The 19,413-nt window shown below is 56.0% G+C and overlaps 1 protein-coding gene across 11 annotated transcripts in view; it reads left to right on the top strand.

Annotated features, from left to right (window-relative positions):
- The first annotated feature begins 1,553 nt into the window (after positions 1 to 1,553).
- The window catches only part of HSPG2 (heparan sulfate proteoglycan 2), a 99,438-nt gene continuing 81,578 nt past the window's right edge, over positions 1,554 to 19,413 (top strand). For all 11 annotated transcript variants that reach the window (XM_030328220.1, XM_030328216.1, XM_030328219.1 and 8 more), the window contains exon 1: positions 1,554 to 1,645. In XM_030328220.1, coding sequence (XP_030184080.1) covers positions 1,583 to 1,645 — 63 coding nt within the window. In that variant the 5' untranslated portion in view covers positions 1,554 to 1,582. The remainder of the gene's footprint in view (positions 1,646 to 19,413) is intronic.

The raw sequence follows: 19,413 nt of genomic DNA, 5'->3' as shown, positions 1-19,413 counted from the left end.
GCTGCAAACCCAGCCATGAGTCTCTGGAACCTAGCAACTCTCACAGGAAACAATGGAAACTTCAGTTTTTATTCTCCTCCCTCTATCATTACTCAAAAGGTTTTCCTCTATGCTACATGCTCACACGCACACACAGGCCGGTTTTCTCTCCACCCATGAGCCTGGGTTGCCCTGGAAATTTTCAGGCAGAAAGGAGACCCGAGCCAGGCAGAGAGACCCAGTGGCATGGCCGAGTGTGCTGTCTGTGGGTCTGTGTCAGAGGTGGATCATCGGGGACTGGGACTTACCACCCAAGCATCTGTCACTAGGGCTTTGACAGGGTCTGTGTCTCGGCCTGCGTGTGGGACTCGGGGGTCTGTGGCGCCGGGGCTGAGATTTATGTCCATGCAAGTGGGTCCGTGAGTGGTTGGTGGGGAAAATGGTGCGTGTGAGGGGCAATTCAGTTCGCTCTCTAGGGCCCACTGTAAAGCGCTGCGGTTAGGGGCGCCTGGGTGGCTCAGTCTAAGCAACTGACTTCGGCTTGGGACGTGATCTCGCAGTTTGTGGGTTCCAGCCCCGCGTCCGGCTCTGTGCTGACAGCTCAGAGCCTGGAGCCTGCTTCCTATTCTGTGTCTCCCTCTGTCTCTGTTCCTCCCCTGCTCATTCTCAGTCTCTCCCTGTCTCCCAAAAATAAATAAACGTTAAAAAAAATTAATAAATCGCTGCAGTTAGCCTAGGAGAAAATGTAAAAAAGACGGGCCAGCATGTGTGCGAGCAAAGGGCCCTGTGTGTGAACTGTGGGCGCCTGTGTGGCATTTGTGTACGAAAACACGTCCTTACACTTCGGGTCTGGGGATTCCCTTGTGAGTCCGTGTAAACGTGTGAATAGGGACGTGAGCGGCTGAGTGTGTGAAAGTCGTGTCCGCTATGTCACCTGCAGAGGTGACAGTTCTGAAGAGAGCATGTGTGCGTCTGAGCGCGTGAAGACAGTCGGCCCGGGGGGGCCAGGGCGTGAACGTGCGCGAGTGTGAAAGGTGGGGGGGAGGCCAGCTTGGCGTGTGTGTGAACGTGCCCGGGTGCGCGTGTGCAGGCGGCGTGTGTGAGAGCGCGCGGACTTCTGGGCGCGCGAGTGAGGAGTCCCGGCGCCGGGTGCGAAAGGGGGTGTGGGGTCCGTGCTGGGGTCGCGTGCGCGAGGAGCCGCGGCCGGTGTCGGCGCGCAGGGCCCCGTCCCATCCCGCACTCCAGGCCGGGTTTGGCGGGGAGCCGGGCTGGGCCGCGGCTCGCGCCGAGGGGGCTGGGGGCCCAGACAAAGGCCCAGTTGGCTGCGCCGGGGGCTCGGGCTCCAGCGAGCTGCGCCCGCAGTCCGGGGGCGGTCCGGGGGCGGTCCGGGGGCGGGGCCTGGAGCGGCGGGGCGGGGCGGTCCGGGGTGGGGCCTGGCGCCCGGGGGCGGGGCGGCCGGCCGCGGGGCGGGGCGGGGCGGGCGAGCGGCGGGAGGGGTGGGGGCGGCGGGAGCGGGCCGCGCCGTCCCGAGGACTCCGCAGGCTGGAGAGCGGGCGGCTTCGGGCGGGCGCCGAGCGAGAGAGCGAGCGGAGCCGGCCGGGCCATGGGACAGCGGGCGGCGGGCGCGCTGTTGCTGGCGCTGCTGCTGCACGGGCGGCTGCTCGCGGTGAGTGTGCGGGGCGGGGGGCGCCCCGGGCCCCGCTCGCCGCGCCCGCCAACTTGGCTGGGACTCTGGCTCGGCATTGCGGCGCCCGCCAGGGACCCCGGGCAGGCACAGGCCGGCGCCACCCTCCGCGGTGGGGCAGTCCCGAGGGGCGCCCAGGGAACCTTGCGTGGGGTCGGGGGCGGGGCCGGCCCGCAGGAGAGCCCATGGGTCGCCCGGCCACGTTGCCGAGTCTCCCAGTCGCTCTAGGCATGGCCCGGCCTGCCATTCCTGAGGACCAGGCGGAGAAACTTCGAGCAGGGCGGGAACTTGGCGGGGCAAGGGCACCCCTCTCTGTGCCAACTTGGAAAGGGGGCACTCACTGGTGATGGGGAGCCTATCAATCCTCACTGGAACTTTACCAGGCCGTCTGGCCCGTTGGGGAGCTAGTAACCAGGCAGGCACAAGTAAAGAACCACCTCGGACACAGCTGAGGTTTGTGTGGAACACCCACAGGCCCTGGAGTCCTGCAGCCCAGGGCTTGAATCCATCCCTGTCCTTTTCTGGAATAGCTGTGTGACCTCCGGCAAGCTAGTTAACCTTTCTGAGACCAGCCCACAAGGCCAAAGGGAACTCAAAATGCATGACCTCCAAGTACATATAGCTTGAAGGTGGTTGGCAGGACTGGATGGAAGGCGCATGAAAGTGCCTGGTGCTTGGCCTGTTAAGTGGCGGATATTCAGTGGGTCTGTGTCCCACTGTCCTCTTCCCGGGTCCTCAGGTGCAGGGGAGGCCTGCCATTACAGCCCGGTTCCCGGCTCTGAGCTTGGATGGGCCCATGCAGAGGGAAAGAATGCTTGGCCAGAAGACGCTCTGAGGACCTGAATGAACTCGAGAAGGGTGGGGCAGGGGCAGTGGGCAGGCCGCTGGTGGCAGATGTGGGTGGGGGCACTTTTGGGGAACTGGGCCTGCCCTGGTGAACCACAGAGCCACCCCCACCCTCTTTGAGGTGATCTTAGGTGGTCCCTGTTCCTGCCCCTGCCCTCTTCCCTCCCCTTCTCAGAGCCAAGAGAGGGGCTTTTCTAAGCCGGTGTTCACCCAGTGACTGAATCCCTGTCCGGGCCACCTCTATCTCACATCTGTGCTCAGCCCCCACCCCAGACCTGACCCCTCAGCTCTCTTGCCCCGCCCACCTAGCAACTCTCCTCCCCCACTCTCTGCCTGCAGGGCTTCCTTAATCCCCTCTCTCAGCCTCTCACCCCTGCACATCCAGCAGGGCCCAACCAGTTGCTTCCCAGTCCCGATCTGAACTTGATCTTTACTTTTCCAAAAAAGCAGGCACCAACCTAGCACATGGGATGTCTTCCTTTTCTGAAACTCCCCCAGCTCTGCCTCTGCGGAGGGGCTCCTGAATGCTGGGTTCTACAGTGGTCAGAGTGAGGAGGAGGGTGGAGCTATTTGCTGTGTGCGGGAGGAATTTCAACAGAAATTCCAGATTGCAGCCAATCATCTCATTCACTTGTTCATTCAACATATCTTCATTGAGCAGCGTTCCATGACAGTCGGTGGGGGTTCAGGGGTTCATTCATTCGGCAGATATTGCTAGGCACCTACTGCATACCAGCGCATCTGGCTGGGGTTTACGGGTGAGCAAGAATAGGTCCTGTCTTTGCTTTCCCAGAACTGAGATGGGTAAATAGGCAGTTCCAATCCTGTGGGATTATGGTCTTGTCAGCAACCACACCGAGGTCTTCAGTGTCCCACCCCCCGGCTGATGGTGGAGAGCTGGAAAGATCTTGGCTTCTGGAGTCTCATGGACCCACAAAAGCTGAATCCCAGCTCTGTCATTTTCTAGCCTGTGATCTGAGGCAGTTTCTTCTTCCTGAGCATTCAGTTTCCGCATCTGTAAAATGGGGTAAGGAGTTCATGGTACATTTTTTAAATGACATCAGGCTCCTAACCCCGTGCCCCAGCAAGCCTTGGGCTCTTCTTCGCCCACTGCCCTTTATCTTTTCCGCCCTTTGGTTCACATCCACAAGCCAACAGTGCATGGGTGAGGATAGGACACAAGCGAAGGTAAGGTGGTCCTTAGGGAGCTCAAGACCTCCCTGGGGGCAGGAGACAGGAAGCGGTGGTCTGTGATTAAGTGTGGGAGTAATTTCAGTTCAGAGGAGGTGGAGAGGCTTGCTGGGGGTGGGGGCCAGGCCCGGGTGACTCAGCGCCTGCCTTGGCCTGCTGACCCCTTTTCTTCCTGCTGGGACCTTAGCCTTTCCTTTCTTGGGGCCAGTCCTGCCAGGAGACCGGAATCTCGAGGGGGCTGCCGTGATTACGGTGTTTTCCAGGGCTGCGGAGGGAAGTCACTGAGATACCTGTTTCCTGCCTCGCCTGGGTTTCCTCACCAGGGAGACTGTGGGCGGGCAGGAAATGGAGGAGCCTCCCCTTCCCTCAGGGGTAGCACCATCTCAGACTCCCCTGGACATAATTGGCACGCTCTGCATGCCCCCTCCCCTTGCCCCAGACTTGCTGGTGGGAAGGGGTTGTAACCAGTGTGCCTTGGGGATTTCCAGAGGGAGGGCTACAGGTCACAGAGGGAGGCGGAGGCTGGAAGGGGCAGAGATGGATACCCCGCCCCTGCCAAGTGCACTAGGCCCAGCTCCCTGTGTGTGGGGAGTAGTGGCCCCCGCCTGGCTCGGCCCAGGCCTGTTCTCAGGCTGAACACAGGCAAGTTGGGATCCGTGGGTCTGAGGCGCAGCCTGGAAGACAGGGTGAAAGGAAGGTGGCAGAAGGTGACTGGGTTGAGGGCTTGAGGTGGTAGGGAGGGAGGTGCTGGGGTGCCAGGTCATATGATAACAAAATAATATGCATAGTTAACACTTACTGAGTGCCTACAGTTTGCCAGGCACAAAGTTTCTCAACAAATTCTCCCATGTCATTCCCCTGCTCAGAATCTCCCAGCATTCCCCGCGTGGCTCACCATCAGACCCACGCCCCTGACCTGATATAGTCCACAAGGCCCTTTGGGATCTGGCCTCCCCCACTCCCTCTACAATCTCTCCTCTTGCCAACTTTCCCCTTGCTTACTCACTCTAGTGACACTGGTCTTTGTTTCTCGAATATGCCAAACACACTGCCACCTCAGGGCCTTTGCATCTGCTGTTCCTTCTACCTAGAACACTTGTCCCTCAAATATTTACATGACCCTCTGCCTGTCTCCCTTCAAGTCTCTGACTACTCTGCCCAACATACTCTGTCCCCTTACACTGCTTTTTCTTTCTTGTCACTATCTGACATGTATTTGTTTATTTATTTCTCTCTCTCCTCCCTGCCCCCCATCACCAGTTTAAGCTCCATGACAGCAGGACCTTGTGCGTTTTTGTCCTGCTGCTCTGTCTTTAGCACCTGGCAGGTAGTAAGTGCTCAGTCAATGTATCCGTTGAATGCATTAAACCATAGCTAGTAGTGTGGTCCCCATTCTCTAAGCAGAGGACATCGAGGCACAGAGAGGTTGCATAACTTGCCCAGTGGCTCACAGTACACACATACTCAGTGGTACCATGAGCCAGGCTTTGACGCCAGACAAAGCTCTCCTCGCCACTCTGAGTCCTATCTCACTTGTTTGTAGCAGGCGGTAGATGTGAATAAAACTGTTGTCACCGATGTTGATAAAAGTAAGAACTCGGGTCTGAGGTAGTGCAGAGGCTACCTCAGACAAGGAGTATTCAGGTCTGGCTTCGGGGACAGAGCTACTCAGGATGAGCATGCCTCAGTATCCTGGGGCCTCCTGGGGATGCCTATCCTGGCAGGAGCCTAGAGAGACTTAACTCCAGGGCAGTCATTTATGGGACTACCCGTTCGTTTGTAGGTTTATTAATTAGTTTCCTCATCAAATTTTCCCTGAGATCCTATAAACTGTTGAATTACTCCCAAAGCTTGAAGGCCCAAGTGGGCCAGGCTGGGCCCTACCCTGTGTGGGGAGTGAGGGGGAAGAAGGCTAGGTGCCTTGCATGGAGCCCTCACTGGGTTCCCTGGTTGGCACCTGGGGGCTCAAGGTTTAGGGGGAGTCTGCAGAGGTTCCAAGGCTGCTTGGCCTTGGGGCGAGAATCTCAGGAGAGAGAGTCAGAAAGGCTGCCCAAGATGTGGAAAGATACAGAGCCATGATTCAGAGGCCACTTGGAAGCCAGACATAGATTCTGGACCCTCAAGCCACTTGGGATGTGCAGGAAGGGCTCTCAGCTCTGGCCTTTTGCCCCCCACTCCAGTCCATCCCAGATGTGAGAGGTCAGGCTAGAAGAAGAATGGGCGAACTTGACCCCATCCCCCAGCAGCTTCCCAAGGATATGGTGAGCACAATGCCCCCTCCCCCCAGGGCCGACCCTGGCCTTGCCCCCATCTCCCTCCTGCCAGGAAGAGGGAGGCTGGGCTGAGGATCCTACCCAGCTGGAATGTTGCCCCAATCCAGGCCTTGGCCCCTTTGGCCCTGCTGCCCCCTCCTGCTCCCAGGGCCCGGCCCTGGCCTGCTGGCCGCCCCAGCGCCCAGAGCTGGCTGACTGAAACCTAGAAGAATGTGTGGAACTCGCTTTGCGGGGAGACGCCAGCCTCACTGCTGGTGTTGGGTCCGTGTCAATAGTGGCCTTGAGAGGGGAGCGGCTCATGGCTGCTGGGGGTGGCTGGGCTAGGGGCACCATCACGTAAGCCCTGGGAACAAGGCGGCTCTTTGAGGCTTTCAAGTGTCGGCGGCCCCCAGAACTCACCCTCCCCACCTTTCCCCACGCCCACCTGTGCCAGAGTTGCAGGGACCTAGGAACATCCCCGTGGCCTCCCTGACGTGTCCTTAGGACCAGCTCCCGGCTACCTCCCGGAGCCCTTTCCCTGAGGCATGGAGGAGGGCACCCTGCTTCTCTGTTCTCTGGATTTTAGGGGGGCGTCTATCTGGTGCACAAAGGCTTGCAGTGTGTGTTGAATGAATGAACGGACCGCTGATGTATGTGATTAAATATCCCATGAACTAAAGTCCCCTACAGGTGCGTGGTAGATGTAGAATGTATTCAGCAAGGATCATCGAGTATCTTCTAAGTACCTGATGGGGTTCTAGGCGCCGAGGTTACAGCAGAGAACAAAAAGTCAAATTCCCTCCCCTCGTGTTACTTGCATTATAGCTCGTGTGGGAAGACAGATAATAAATATAATATGTCGGAGGACAGTAAGCACTCAGATGAAAAAAATAAAACCGGGAAGAGGGTACAGAGTGATGAGGGATCAGGAAAAGCCTCTGATAAGATGATGCTTGAACAGAAGCATCTGCGGGAAGTAAGGGTGCAAGCCCTGCAGGTACCTAGGGAAAGGGCCGAGGGAATAGCTAATGGAAAGGCCTGGATGCGTCCAGCATACCTGCGGAAAACAAGGAGGCCGATGTGGCACGAGTCGGGGGGAGCGTGGCTGATGTGCCGAGCCTGGGCCACGAGAAGGCCTTTGCTTCTGAGTGAGATGAGGGGTCACTCTAGTTGCCGTGCAGAGAAGAGAGTGCGGAGGGTCAAGGGCAAAAGCAAGCAAGCCGAGATCCAGGCCAGAGACCATGGGAACTCCTACCAGAGCGATGGAGTTGGGACGAGGCGGCTGAATCCTGAGTGTATCTAGAAGGTAGGGCTGACAGGAAATTGCTGATGGATTGGGGAAGGGGCGGGACAGAAAGAGAGGAGTCTGGGAAGTCTCCACGGTCTTTGGCGTGAGCATCTCCAGAAGGAGCAGCCACTAATTGAGGTGGGAAAACTCCAGGATGTGTTGGAGGAGGCGGGCATAGGGATGGGGGCAGCAGTGGGCGGACTCAGAGCGGGGGGCAGTCAGCAGCACCCCACACACACCCAGCCCAAGCTGGGGCCTCTGCACTGGCCTGTGGAGCAGGTGTGTGTGTGGTGGGGGGGACGTCTTGCTGAGGATGCATCTAAGGAGCTGCCGGCTGGTTCCTTAGAACCCCACGGCCTGAGCTCATGCTTAGGTATTTGTCCGTTTATTTAGAATTTACCGCCTTCCCCCCAGTTTAGCATGGACGCTCCATGAGGACATAGATTCAGATTTTATTCAGTGCAATTTGCCCAGTGCCCAGCAATAGTAGGTGAACATTTATCCAGTGAATAAATTAATGGCCTTGGGAGAAGCCGGCCAGCCAATAAGGCCCAGGCTCCTTGCAGAGGATTGAGAAGGGACTGCTTTGGCCCATGGGCACAGGGCAGCTGTCCTTCCCTGCCACTGCGCTGTGCTGAGACCCGGAGCATGTGGGACAAGCTGGGGTGCCCACACTGCCATCTTCCGCCTGTCTGTGTCCTCTCTGGACTTGGAACCCCTTTCTCTTGGGCCCTGTGATCGAGGGAAAGTGTGGGCTCAAAGGGCCCTGCCTTCAAGTCTTAGTGCGGCCCAACTGGCTGTGTGACCTTGGGCAAGTTCCTTCATCTCTCTGAGCCTCAGGTCAGAAGTAGGGATCATGATGCTTGTTTCCCTGGTGGACATGAGACCCCGCAGACGCCCCTGGCTTGCTGTGCGCAGTGGAATTGGTGTTTGACAAATGGAGCTGTTGTGTTAGTATCGTTCCTGCTGAGGGCTAAGCCGGAGCGACATTTGACTGCGGGTTCCCGGTGCCCAGCAGGGCACACTTTTCCTGATCAGAACTGCTGCCAGCCGTTGACCCAGACCCCGCACTGACCAAGCAGATGGAAGCCATTGCTCCTCTCCTCTTTCTCAGTCCAGGAGCCCTGGATGGAACTGCATCTGATCTGTCACTGCCCCCCTTCCCCCACTGAGGCTGCAGCTGCAGGACAGAGTCCACCCTTCCACCCTGATTGCTCCTTCCTGGTGGGGGAGCAGGAGGGGGGCACACCCCGGGGTGTGGCCTGGGAAAGGCTGGGGCCTGTGGACGCGTTGTCCCCTTCCCAGATGTGTGCAGTTGGGCTCTGAGCAACCAGAGGCGTGGCCGTGGGGCTCCCATGGGTGCAGAGAGGATGTCCATGCATCTTAAAGGGAGTGGCCAGGGGGCTTCCCGGGACCCTGTCCCAGCCCCACTCTCCTTTGGGCCCGCACTGGAGGAGATAAGACCTTGCCCGGGGAGCCCCAAGGGAGGCTGCAGCAGGTCACTTGCCAGGGTTGTGGGGCTGCACAGCCCTAGTTCTGACCCCTTTGGGCTCTCAGAGAAACGGCGGGGCTAAGGGAAAGAGACTCACAAGTGCACGGTGACCTCTCCCTCTACCCTGTGCCTTGGGCTGCTGAGGACAGACCTGCCCCTTCCCCACTAGGGTGCGTCACGTCCAGGTGTCTCATTTTGTCACGTCTGGCGTCTTTCCCCATCTTTTCCCCAGTCCCGGTCTGTGGGGAGGGGGAAGCAGCCTGGGGCTGGGCAGGGGGAGGACTTCAGAGGTGGCCTCGGGTGACCCCACAGATGGTCTCCTGGCACGGGGCTGGGAATTCCCAGCTGCCTCTGGCCCCTTCCCAGCCCACCTCTGGGTCCCTGCCCCCGCCTCTCCCTTCCCTGCCTTCCCCATGCTCACCCCCAAGGAGCCAGCTCCGGCCCCACATCCTGCTGCCGCTGGCTTCCCCCCCTCACCCCAGCTGACTCATTCCCTCTCCTTGTTTGGCGGTTCCAGTTTTCAAATAGTTGGGAACTGGGATCATGCCTCTTCTTGGATGCCTCACTGGGCTGGATGGATTGAAATTCTGGCTTCATAAATCCTAGCCCCAGTGGCCTCTGTCACTTAACAGGCTTTTCTCCCTCTTCTGCTGTTTGCTTTCCTGTGACCCTTGGGCCAGAAGAACAGAGACCTAGGAGTTTCCTGAGGACAGACCAGTGTCTACTCTGCCCTGGGTCCTCCAAGTTCTCCTCCCCAGTGACCTCAGGCACCTAGATTGTCAGCTAGTGCTCAGTGAGCACACATGCCTTCTCTTGATTAAAAACCGCCACCCTCTCTGGGCGCTTGGGTGGCTCAGTCGGTTAAGCGTCTGACTTTGGCTCAGGTCGTGATCTCGCGGCTCATGAGTTCGAGCCCTGTTTTGGGCTCTGTGCTGACAGCTCAGAGCTTGGAGCCTGCTTCAAGTTCTGTGTGTGTGTCTCTCTCTGCCCTTCCCCCACTTGCACTCTCTCTCTGTCTCTCAAAAATAAACAAACACTAAAAAAAAAAAAAAAAAAAAAGCCATCCTCTCTTGAAACAAGCCCCACACGGAGCTCTCTCCCTCCAGGCATTGTTGCGTATGATGCTCCCAGCAATCTTGAGGTTGGCCTTCTTATCTCCATTTTGCAGAGGGAGAAACTGAGGCACAGCAGGGGAATGGCTGGCTCAATTCATCCATCTAGTACGTGTCACAGCTGGGAGGGGAGCCCAGGTTGTCTGCCTCCAAAGTCGTCATCCCTCTCCCAGTGGATCCAGCCTGTTGGGTGTAGAGAAGGGGCAGTCTGGGAGGGCTAGTGTAGTCACGACAGGCTACATGGAGGAGGTGAACCGGGCTGGTCTTGGCGGAGGGTACAGAAAACCACGTATCTGCCATGTGGGCTTATCCAGCTCCTACTTCACAGATTTGGGTGCCTTTTGCCCCTTGGCCTCCATCCCAACTTAGTGATAACATTCCGTCGGGAAATGGATTTGGCTTTCCCTGGGATTGAGACCCTTGAGAACCTGGATCCTTCTCAGTCACATCCCAAGCTCCTTATGGGACCTGCAGGTTTCGCCATTTGGAGTTAAGTGAATTTTTGCCAAGTGGGGCCTGCTCTGAGTCATCCGTGTGCCCGCCTCAGTCCTGGTGAAACACAGGGCACAGAACCTCATGACCCGGCTGGGAGCGTAATCTATGTGTAAGTCCCAAACTGTGTCATTTGAGCATCCTTGTGCAGTGGAAGAGTCAGGAATTCATTCATTCATTCATTCATTCATTCATTGCCTGAGGACCTACTGTGTGCTAGACATTGTGCTATAGGTGTTTTATCTGCATTGTCTACTCTCCCACGTAGTTGGGAATATACCTCCATTTCTCATGGGAAACAGCTCAGTGGAGAGCAGTGACTTGCCCAAGATCACACAGCCATGTGCAGAGGAAGGTAGGAGCTGAATCCGCCTCTGTCCATCCTCCTGGAAGAAATTAGAGGCAGGGTCCCTTCTCTCCAGGATCTCTAGGTCTTGGGGAGGCAGGACCCATGAACCATAAGCACCCAGTGCAACTCGAAGTGCAGACGGGAGCGGACTGCCAGGGAAGGGGAAGATCAGTTCGGCACGAGGTATCTGGAAGGCTTTCTGGAGGAAGCGGGGCTTGTAGAGCAAGCAGAGGATTTGGCTGGTGGAGCAAGAAGGCCTCTGGGGCAAGGGTCCAGAAGTCGTGCGTCCCCGTCGTCTCTAGATTCACATTGTTGTCAAGTGTGTGGGCAGGAAGGCCCTGGCCTCCTGCTGGAGTCGTTAACACGGAGGAAAAGAATGAGAGGAAGCCACCAAGATAGCTGATATCCATCCCAGTCCCCCGCCCTTTACCTGGCCAGACCAGGAGGCAGGAGGTCAGGGCCTGGGCCTCCACTTAGCTGCCAGCCAACTACTGACCATCTTTCCTGGGCTTTGATTTTTCTACCCACAAAATGGACTCTGCTCTTTCTCTTTGGCCTCCTGCCAACTCAGAGGAACGGAACGTCGAGTTCTTGGAGAAAGCTGGTAGCTTCCCCTCAAGAGATGGTGGTATTCCATTCTTTGGAGCCCGGGGAGGTAGCCACCTTGCAGAGCCTACCTTGTTGCCAATCCCATGCCTTCCTTCATGGTTGCTACCAGCCCACAGGTGCCAGGCCCTGAAGCGGGGAGCCAGATGGAGGACATGGCTGCCTGCTCCCTTAGACCTCCTAACCTGTCCTCTCCTGTGGGCCCGGGGTCACACGTGCAGTGGTTTGTCCACTTCGGTTCACCCCTGTGCCCCTTGGGTACCTGCTGCTGAGCTAACATCTGGGGTGCTGTCCATGTTTAGTGAATGGGCATTAGGTTCAGGGCCACAGATTCCTGTACCCCCCCTCCTGGCCCTGCCTGTGTGATCCGGGGCAAGTCCTGTAACTTCCCTGAGCTTAATTTTCCCCAGATGCAGAAGGGGACCATTCACTGATTCATTCATTCAGCAAACATTTATGGAGTGTCAGCTGCGCCAGGCCCGGGGTTAGGTGTAACCAGCCACGGATTCATGGAGCTTATAGTCTGACAGGGAGACCAGCTGGGTGGTGGACTAGTCGATAAAAGGCATGGGTTGTGGGGGAGGAGGCTACAAGAGCAGGTTTTCAGGGCCACTCAATCTCTGGGAGATAGCTGGAGTCTTTGTGACTCTGTCTTAGCCCCCATCTGTTATTCTAGTTACTTCGGTCTGTTCCCCTTGAAATTAGCTTGTGGGAAGAGGGGACTGGGGGCCACAGCTCCCCCTGGACCGGGGCAGGTGAGAAGACCCACAGGGCTGGAGAGGAGAGCAGGCCAGTTTTGTCGTGAGCCTCAGATGAGCTCATGGATGTGGAAAAGCACAGGGGCTATTTATGCTGTGTCTGGTGATTTTTTTTTTTTAACTTAAAAAAAAATTTTTTTTTTTAATGTTTTTATTTATTTTTGAGACAGAGACAGAGCGTGAGCAGGGGAGGGGCAGAGAGAGAGGGAGACACAGAATCTGAAGCAGGCTCCAGGCTCTAGGCTCCGAGCTGTCAGCACAGAGCCCGACACGGGGCTCGAACTCACGGAGCGTGAGATCATGACCTGAGCTGAAGTCAGAGATGCTTAACCGACTGAGCCACCCAGGTGCCCCTGGTGATTTTAATTTAGGAGAAATGAAAGCTGCACACAGAGTTCAGGTTTGGGGCTCTGTGACATTGAATGAGGAGGGTGGGTCTGAAGCTCCTGCTTTCCTCCTTGGTCCTCTTTTGTCCCTCCCGGGAGAGAGGAAGGGAGGCAGGCGGAGACCAGCTCTGGCCTGGATTTGGGTTCAGGAAGTGGGATGAAAGAGTTAAGTCAGCCTGGTTTTCCACCTCCTGGATGGGGGGTGGGGGTAGGGGGAGGTGGGGAGAAGGGAAGGGGTGGCTGGGGCAGGAATGTGTGATAAGATCAAAGCTTTCAGCCTGCCTGGGCCTCACCTTCGTTTCACCTGAGCAACTGAAGGGAATTCTCTAAACAGAGGAGGATGGAGAACAACTGGGGGAGGGGGGGTGCAGGTCCCACCCCTCCCCCTTCACTGCTCCACAGCCTCCCCACCACCCCCCACCATCCCGCCTCCTGCTGGCCTCAGGTACCTTCTCCAGATCCCATCTTCCAGAAGGCTCAGCTCTTGCCCTGGCAGGACTCACGGCTACGCTGTGCCTCCTGCCCTAGTTCCGTCGCTGACTGCTCTATGATGCTGGGCTGGTGGCTTAACCTCTCTGAGCCTCATCTGTCAGCTGGGATTGGTAATACCGTCTTCCACAGGGTTTTGGTGAAGACGAGAGATCATACAACTCTCCTGCAGCCGGAAGAGACAGTTGACAAATAACAGGAACCATTAGTTTGAAAATTGCCTCTGGTCCTTGGTACTAGGTAAACCTGGGGGCTCCATTTTGTTCTGCCCCCACCCTTTCAGAAGGCCCCAAGCCCCAGGATCCATCCTCCCATCTATAGCTCTTCACTTAGGGGTCTTCATAATGTTGGGAGGGGAGCAGGGCAGGACAGGCTGTGAGTGAAGAGAGACCTCGGGCTTCTGTAAGTGCCCCCATGGCACTGGCCGGACTGCCTGCCCTGGTGATACCAGGTTGAGCTTTCGTGGCCAGCTGAGGAAGTCAGGTGGTCCAAGCCACCCCCTCGAGCACCAGGGACCTCAGCACCCCAGCCGCCGCCTGGGCTCCTGCCTCGGCTCTGTCACGGTTAATGATTATTCTGGGCAGCACGGGACGGGGAGGTCCGCCCTTGCAGCTCGTTAACCACCGGTTGCGCCCAAGGTATGTCAGCTTGGGTGTTCCCTGCTTTAATGTGGTAGCCCAGCTCAAAGGCACATGGCGGCACATGGCGGGACGGGTGGGGAGCAGGGGGCAGGGTCTTGGAGACAGATTGACAGGCAAGCCTGTGCCCCTGGGGCCCTGGGGACAGACTTAGGGCCCATAGGACCTGGGTGAAATGTGAGCTAGGCATAATAGGCCCCCGTGGTTTGGTGTCAGCCGCGTCAGCGGACCCTCCAGTAATATACCGGGTGAGCAAGCCCCTTCTGGCACGTAAGAACACCTGTGCTCCTTCTCTCCGAGGCTCGGACCCTGCAGGGGAGCCCCAGCTAGAAGGTAGTATGACGGCTGGGCCTTCGGGGCAGCCGGGCTTGGCTTCTCACCCCAACTCTGGCGCTTTTGGGCTGTGTGACCCTGGGCGAGTCGCTTCACCTTTCTGAGCACCCCTTTCGTCACCTGAAACAAAAGAACGCTAATCCCAGCTTCCCGGGTGTCAGCAGGCCAAGGTGCGAAAAGTAGGTGGCTCGTAATGAATACCCGGGGAATGGAAGAAATGGTTACTATTGTAGTTTCTGTTATTAGGAGAAAGTGAAAGTTGAATCCCAGTCTTGGGCAAAACCAGGGCAGCAACGACCCATGGATTTTGGGCCCATGACTGGGGGATATGAGGGGAGGCGGGGCATGGGGAGATCCCAGGAACGTGTTTGAAGAGGGCGTACGAGAGAGCTGGGTGGATGGAGAGAACAGGGCTTTGGCAGGCTCTCTGGGTCTCCCCCCGGCCCCCTCAGTCTCCGAGCCGCTGGTTCCCCACTCCCAGGGGCTGGGTCCTGAGGTTGGTGCAGACTAAGTGGGGGAGGAGGGAGAATTGTTTATTTTGATAACATTAGGGCGTATTCCCCGCTGGCAGCTGCTATTTTGAGAGTCCCGGAGAGCAGGGGCTATGGTTAAATTAGGTAATGTTGCTCCAGAAGGAATGTGTGAAGCAATGAGGCTAAGGGTGCAGCGGGATGACGGTGGATTCAGTCCATATAAAATTAACTGCAACTTGGAGAGGAGCAGCTCTGGCCACTTTATAAGGCGATGGAGGGGGTGGCTGCTGGAAGTTGTCTGGGGTGGGGGGAGGGAAAGTGATGGCCCAGGGCCTCTTTTGGGGGAGCCTGGGGCCCTGCCCGGAAGCCTGGCTGGCCCGGCAGGGGCTGGCGATGCGGCTGAGGGGCAGGGCTGCTGTGTCCTCAGCTCTGTGTGTCTGGCCACTGCTTATGGGTGGGGCTTGGGATGGCGTGATGCCTGGGAAAGATGGATCCCCGGACTTGATTTCTGCCTCTTTCTTGCCTCATGAGGTGAGTCACTCAGTCTCAATGGACCTCCGTGTCATCAGTGGCAAAATAACGGTCCCAGCCCCCTAGAGATGTTTCCTAAGGATTAAATCTCTAGAAGAAAGAGCGGAGCTAACTTTTATCATAACCTATGCAAGGTGCTGTTCTAACTCAAAGAATGATGCATGCTCCAGCAGTCGGGGCCTCGCCCAAACCTTCTGAATCGGAGCGTGTGCGCAAACAGGATCGCCAAGAGATCCTTGAGGAGATCCTTGGGGACAGTGAAGCTGGAGAACCTCTGCTTTACACACCTGGTCTCACCTGATCTTGAAAACCACCCCTGCGATGTGAGAATTACTGTCATTTGACAGTTGTGAAAATTGAGGCACGGAGAGAGAGCCAGCATGGAAACTCCATCCGTGTTCATTCTCTTCCCAAATTCTGTTCCTTCTTGCCCTCTTTTGGGCTGGGCTGGAGCTGGGGAGAGGAATGTCAAAGCCCCTGGCAGGACTGGAGAAAGTCAAGAGTATTCTGTGCCCTTGAGACTTAATCAGACTCTCTTATCTCCATTCACCCATGGGATTAGCACAGCTAGACAGAAGTCACTCCAAAGTCATTACATACTTCCCATCCTTGGAGAAGGAAAGGGGCAGGAAAGGGGTTCTCTGCGGATGTGCTCTGATAGTAAAGACAGTGGCCACTGCCTGACAGGTCAAGGGCTTTAGTTAGGGTCGTCCTGACCATTATTGGTACATTTGAGACTGAGTTCATCTAGCAGCAAATATGTATTTTTTTAATTTATTTTTTTTTAATTTTTTTAACATTTATTTATTTTCTTTTTATTTAAAAAAAATTTTTTTAACGTTTTATTTATTTTTGAGACAGAGAAAGACAGAGCATGAATGGGGGAGGGGCAGAGAGAAAGGGAGACACAGAATCGGAAGCAGGCTCCAGGCTCTGAGCCATCAGCCCAGAGCCTGACACGGGGCTCAAACTCACGGACCGCGAGATCGTGACCTGAGCTGAAGTCGGACGCTCAACCGACTGAGCCACCCAGGCACCCCAAGCAGCAAATATTTAGAGGAACACTTACTATGTGCCTGGCCCTGAAGAAATACCCTACATTTCCCCCGATCCTGTAGACCCTTTATTATACAGAAATGAACGCGTTACTGCCATATACTTAGCACGTACCCTGGGCCACACACTTGCATTATCTCTTTTATCTATTAAATTCTCCTGCCCGTTTCTTCCTCTTCTATAAAACAGAGATAGTAATTATAATACCTGTCTCATGGGGTTGTTACGAAGATGATATTTGTCCAGTGCCTGGCACATAGTGTTTGTTAAATAAATATAAGAAGTTCAAATAATCCCCCAGTGAAACAGATACTATCACTGCCTTCCATTTTACAGATGTGAAAATCGAGGTCCAGAGTAAGAAAGGGACTTGCCTGTGGTGATCACGGGAGATGAGGGCCGAGCCATAAGAAATTGAGTCCCCAGACTTCTAAGCCACTATTATAATTCAATATATTTTAGTAAATGTCTAATTAATATCCTAGCTGCTGCTCAGCATTGGGACGTGTCTAAAGGTTAAAATATACATAAGGTGGGAAAACTCAGGCTGGTTTTTGTCCTGAAGGAGCTTTGGTTCAAGCAGGAGAGTAGAGACATTTACTCTCTTGGCTATAATTAAGACCAAATCTCTAGTCCTCTACAAGGTAGAAATTAAGTCGTATGAATGTGTGGGAGAGAAAGATGTCTTCGTGGGGGGTCCCGGAAGACTTCAAAGCGGAGGTGGTAATTTAGCCTGGCCTTGAAAGATGGATGCGTAGATTAGACTGGGAGGCATAGGAACAGCATCCTAGGAGGAGGGAACAGCATTTATGAAGGCCTAGAGACAGGAAATGTGCCCTGGGAGAGGGAGTGGCATTCAGGAGCCTGGGGCTGCTGGGGTCTGTGGTGATAAGGTCAGGGAGGCCAAGCCCAGCTTTCTTGTCATTGAAGGTTCCCAGTTTTCTCAAAGACTGGCTCCTCAACCGGCTGGGATTATTCTGTCATTGTTTTGCCTTTCCTTCATGTCAAGAAATCAAGGACTTTTATAAATGGCCTGTCTGAGCTTCTGGTCAACGTGTGATAACGGGGATAGCTGACAGAATTCGGGCCAAAAGCAAGAGACTTGGTGTCCTGATTAATTGGGCAGCCTTATCGCCCACACATGTACAATTTCCTTGAGTCCCTTCCAGCGTTGACAATAATAACCCTGGGTGGGGAGCGTCATGAAAGGGCCAGGCCTGGGTCCTGATTTCCCCTCTGCCGCTTGCCAGCCGTGTGGCCTTGAGCAGGCCTCAGTTTCCTCCTTCGTAGAGTGGAGACAGCTGTACCTCCAGCCTTGCTTTAAGGATTGGTTGGGGTGCCTGGGTGGCTCAGTCGGTTAAGCATCTGACTCTTGATTTTGGCTCAAGTCATGATCTCACTTTGTGAGATCGAGCCCCACGTCAGTCTCTGCTCTGACATCACAGAACCTGCCTGGGATTCTCTTTCTGTCTCTCTCTCTGCCCCTCCCCTGCTTCTGCGCCCTTTCTCTCCCTCAAAATAAATAAATAAACATTTTTTAAAAAAATTTGTGGGTTGGTGATGGTGTAACCTACACCATCCAGTATGATAGCTCTGGCCACCAGTGACTATGTAGTAAATTTAAGATTTAATTAAACATAATAAAAGTTAAAGTTTTGAATAACAGTTTAGCTTCTCAGTTGCCTCAGCCACACTGCAAGCGCTCAGTGGCCACCTTATTGGACAGCTGTAAACAGAACATTTCCGTCCCTGCACAAAGTTCTGCTGGGTGGCCTTGCACACTCAGTAAGGAGTGTCTTACTGGCTGCTGTCATTGTTACCGGTTCCCCTGTCCCAGTTTGGAACCCGTGTGGTGCTGTGCCTTCCCCACTTTTCCCTCAGCCCCTGGGGAGCTCCGACGCTCCCTCCCCGACTCCGCCCATAATGTTAAAAAGGCCTCCCTTCCCCCCTTAATTTCCCACCCACTCCCCTCAGCCGCCTCTGCAGCTTTGCCTGCTCAGCTGCTGGCATCTGGAATCTCCATGTCCAGCCTCTGAGATTCCCACTGCCCATTCCTGGGGCGTGGGGGTGGGGGAGGAGGCCTCCCTGGCAGTCCCCTGCTCCCAGTGGAGGTGCCTGGGCCCCACGCGGCAGGACGGAGGTGATGGCTTGTTGTGACGGGGGCAGTGGGCAGCCTGCCCGCTCTAACGCTCCCGTATCTGGGCGCCAAGCATGTTGTTTGCACTTGGCCGGGCCTCAGGGTCTGGCCCGGTGCCCTCGCCGGCTGGCCTACTTTGGCACCCCTGGTTACAAAGGCTGATCACGGGCCTCTGCCTGGTCAGGACACCAGGAGCTGAGGGTGAGGGGCATGTCTGACACCTGGGGCTGGAGTGCAGGACGGGTTCCCGGCTGTGGTTGGGCCCCAGGTGCTGAGTGGGGACCAGGCCCCGGGCAGGCATAGGCAGGGTGCACGCTCTTGGGGGCCAGGCAGGTGGTCACCCTGAGCGGTCCAAGTTGGTAGGGGCTGCATGCATACCTGTCTGGGGAGGAGCATTGGGTCTGAGATGCCAGAGAAGCTCAGGGTCACCTCTGAGCATCATGTTCTCCCCTCCTCCTCCCTTTGGCCCCCTCCCTCATTAACTGGGAGGTGGACAAACAGGCATTTCAGGTCCATGAGTGCTGAGGCCACTGAGGCCCAGCAAGGAGATGTGACACCTGAGATCACGCAGCCAGTCGGAAGGAGTCAGAACTCCACCTCGGACACTTGGGTACTTTTCCCCATCCTGCCCCTCCCCGTGGGAGCTCTGGGGACAGTCGCCCCTGGACATCTTGCTGAGAAGGAGGGTTGGAATACTGGCCCTGCCACTTTTTCCGTGACCTTGGGCAAGCCTTTCTGAGCCTCGTGAGCCTTTGCTGGTGAATGGGGATAATTATACCTCACTCTCAGGGCAGTTAGTTGTGAGGTTAGGTAACTGGCCTCCTAGCTGTTTTCGGAACATTCTAAGGATATTCCTGCCTTGGGGCCTTTACAGCTGCTATTCCCTGTGCCCAGGGTGCTGTTCCTCCCTGCATGCCCCAGCTTCCTTCCCATCTCTGCCCCCTTCCCTAATCGACCTGTGTAAAATGGCAGCTCCCCTCCCCAAAACAGTCCCTGTCCCCCTCACCCTGCCCTGTTTTCTCCATAATGCTCTCACCGTTTGGCAAGTATTAGTTTGTGGTCCAGCTGACTCCAAGGCTCATGTCGGCTCCGTGAGTGCAGAAAACCTACGTGTTACCTGCATACCTGCGCACGTTAACAATTACTGGTTATTTCCCCTTTTCTTCCCAGTACTTCTGATGACCACCGTTTATTGGGTCCTGGCTCTGTGCCCAGCCCTGTGCTAAGCAACTCACTGTCAGCTCCGCGAATTTCACAGGGTCCCCATCACAGCTTTGTCACTGGTCAGAGATGAGCGGCCAGAGGTGCAGTGAGTTCCCCA

The sequence above is a fragment of the Lynx canadensis genome, chromosome C1 (genome assembly GCF_007474595.2).
Source record: "Lynx canadensis isolate LIC74 chromosome C1, mLynCan4.pri.v2, whole genome shotgun sequence".
Lineage (NCBI taxonomy): Eukaryota > Metazoa > Chordata > Mammalia > Carnivora > Felidae > Lynx > Lynx canadensis.
Note: the sequence above shows the minus strand (reverse complement) of the source record. Positions and strands in the feature narration are given on the sequence as shown.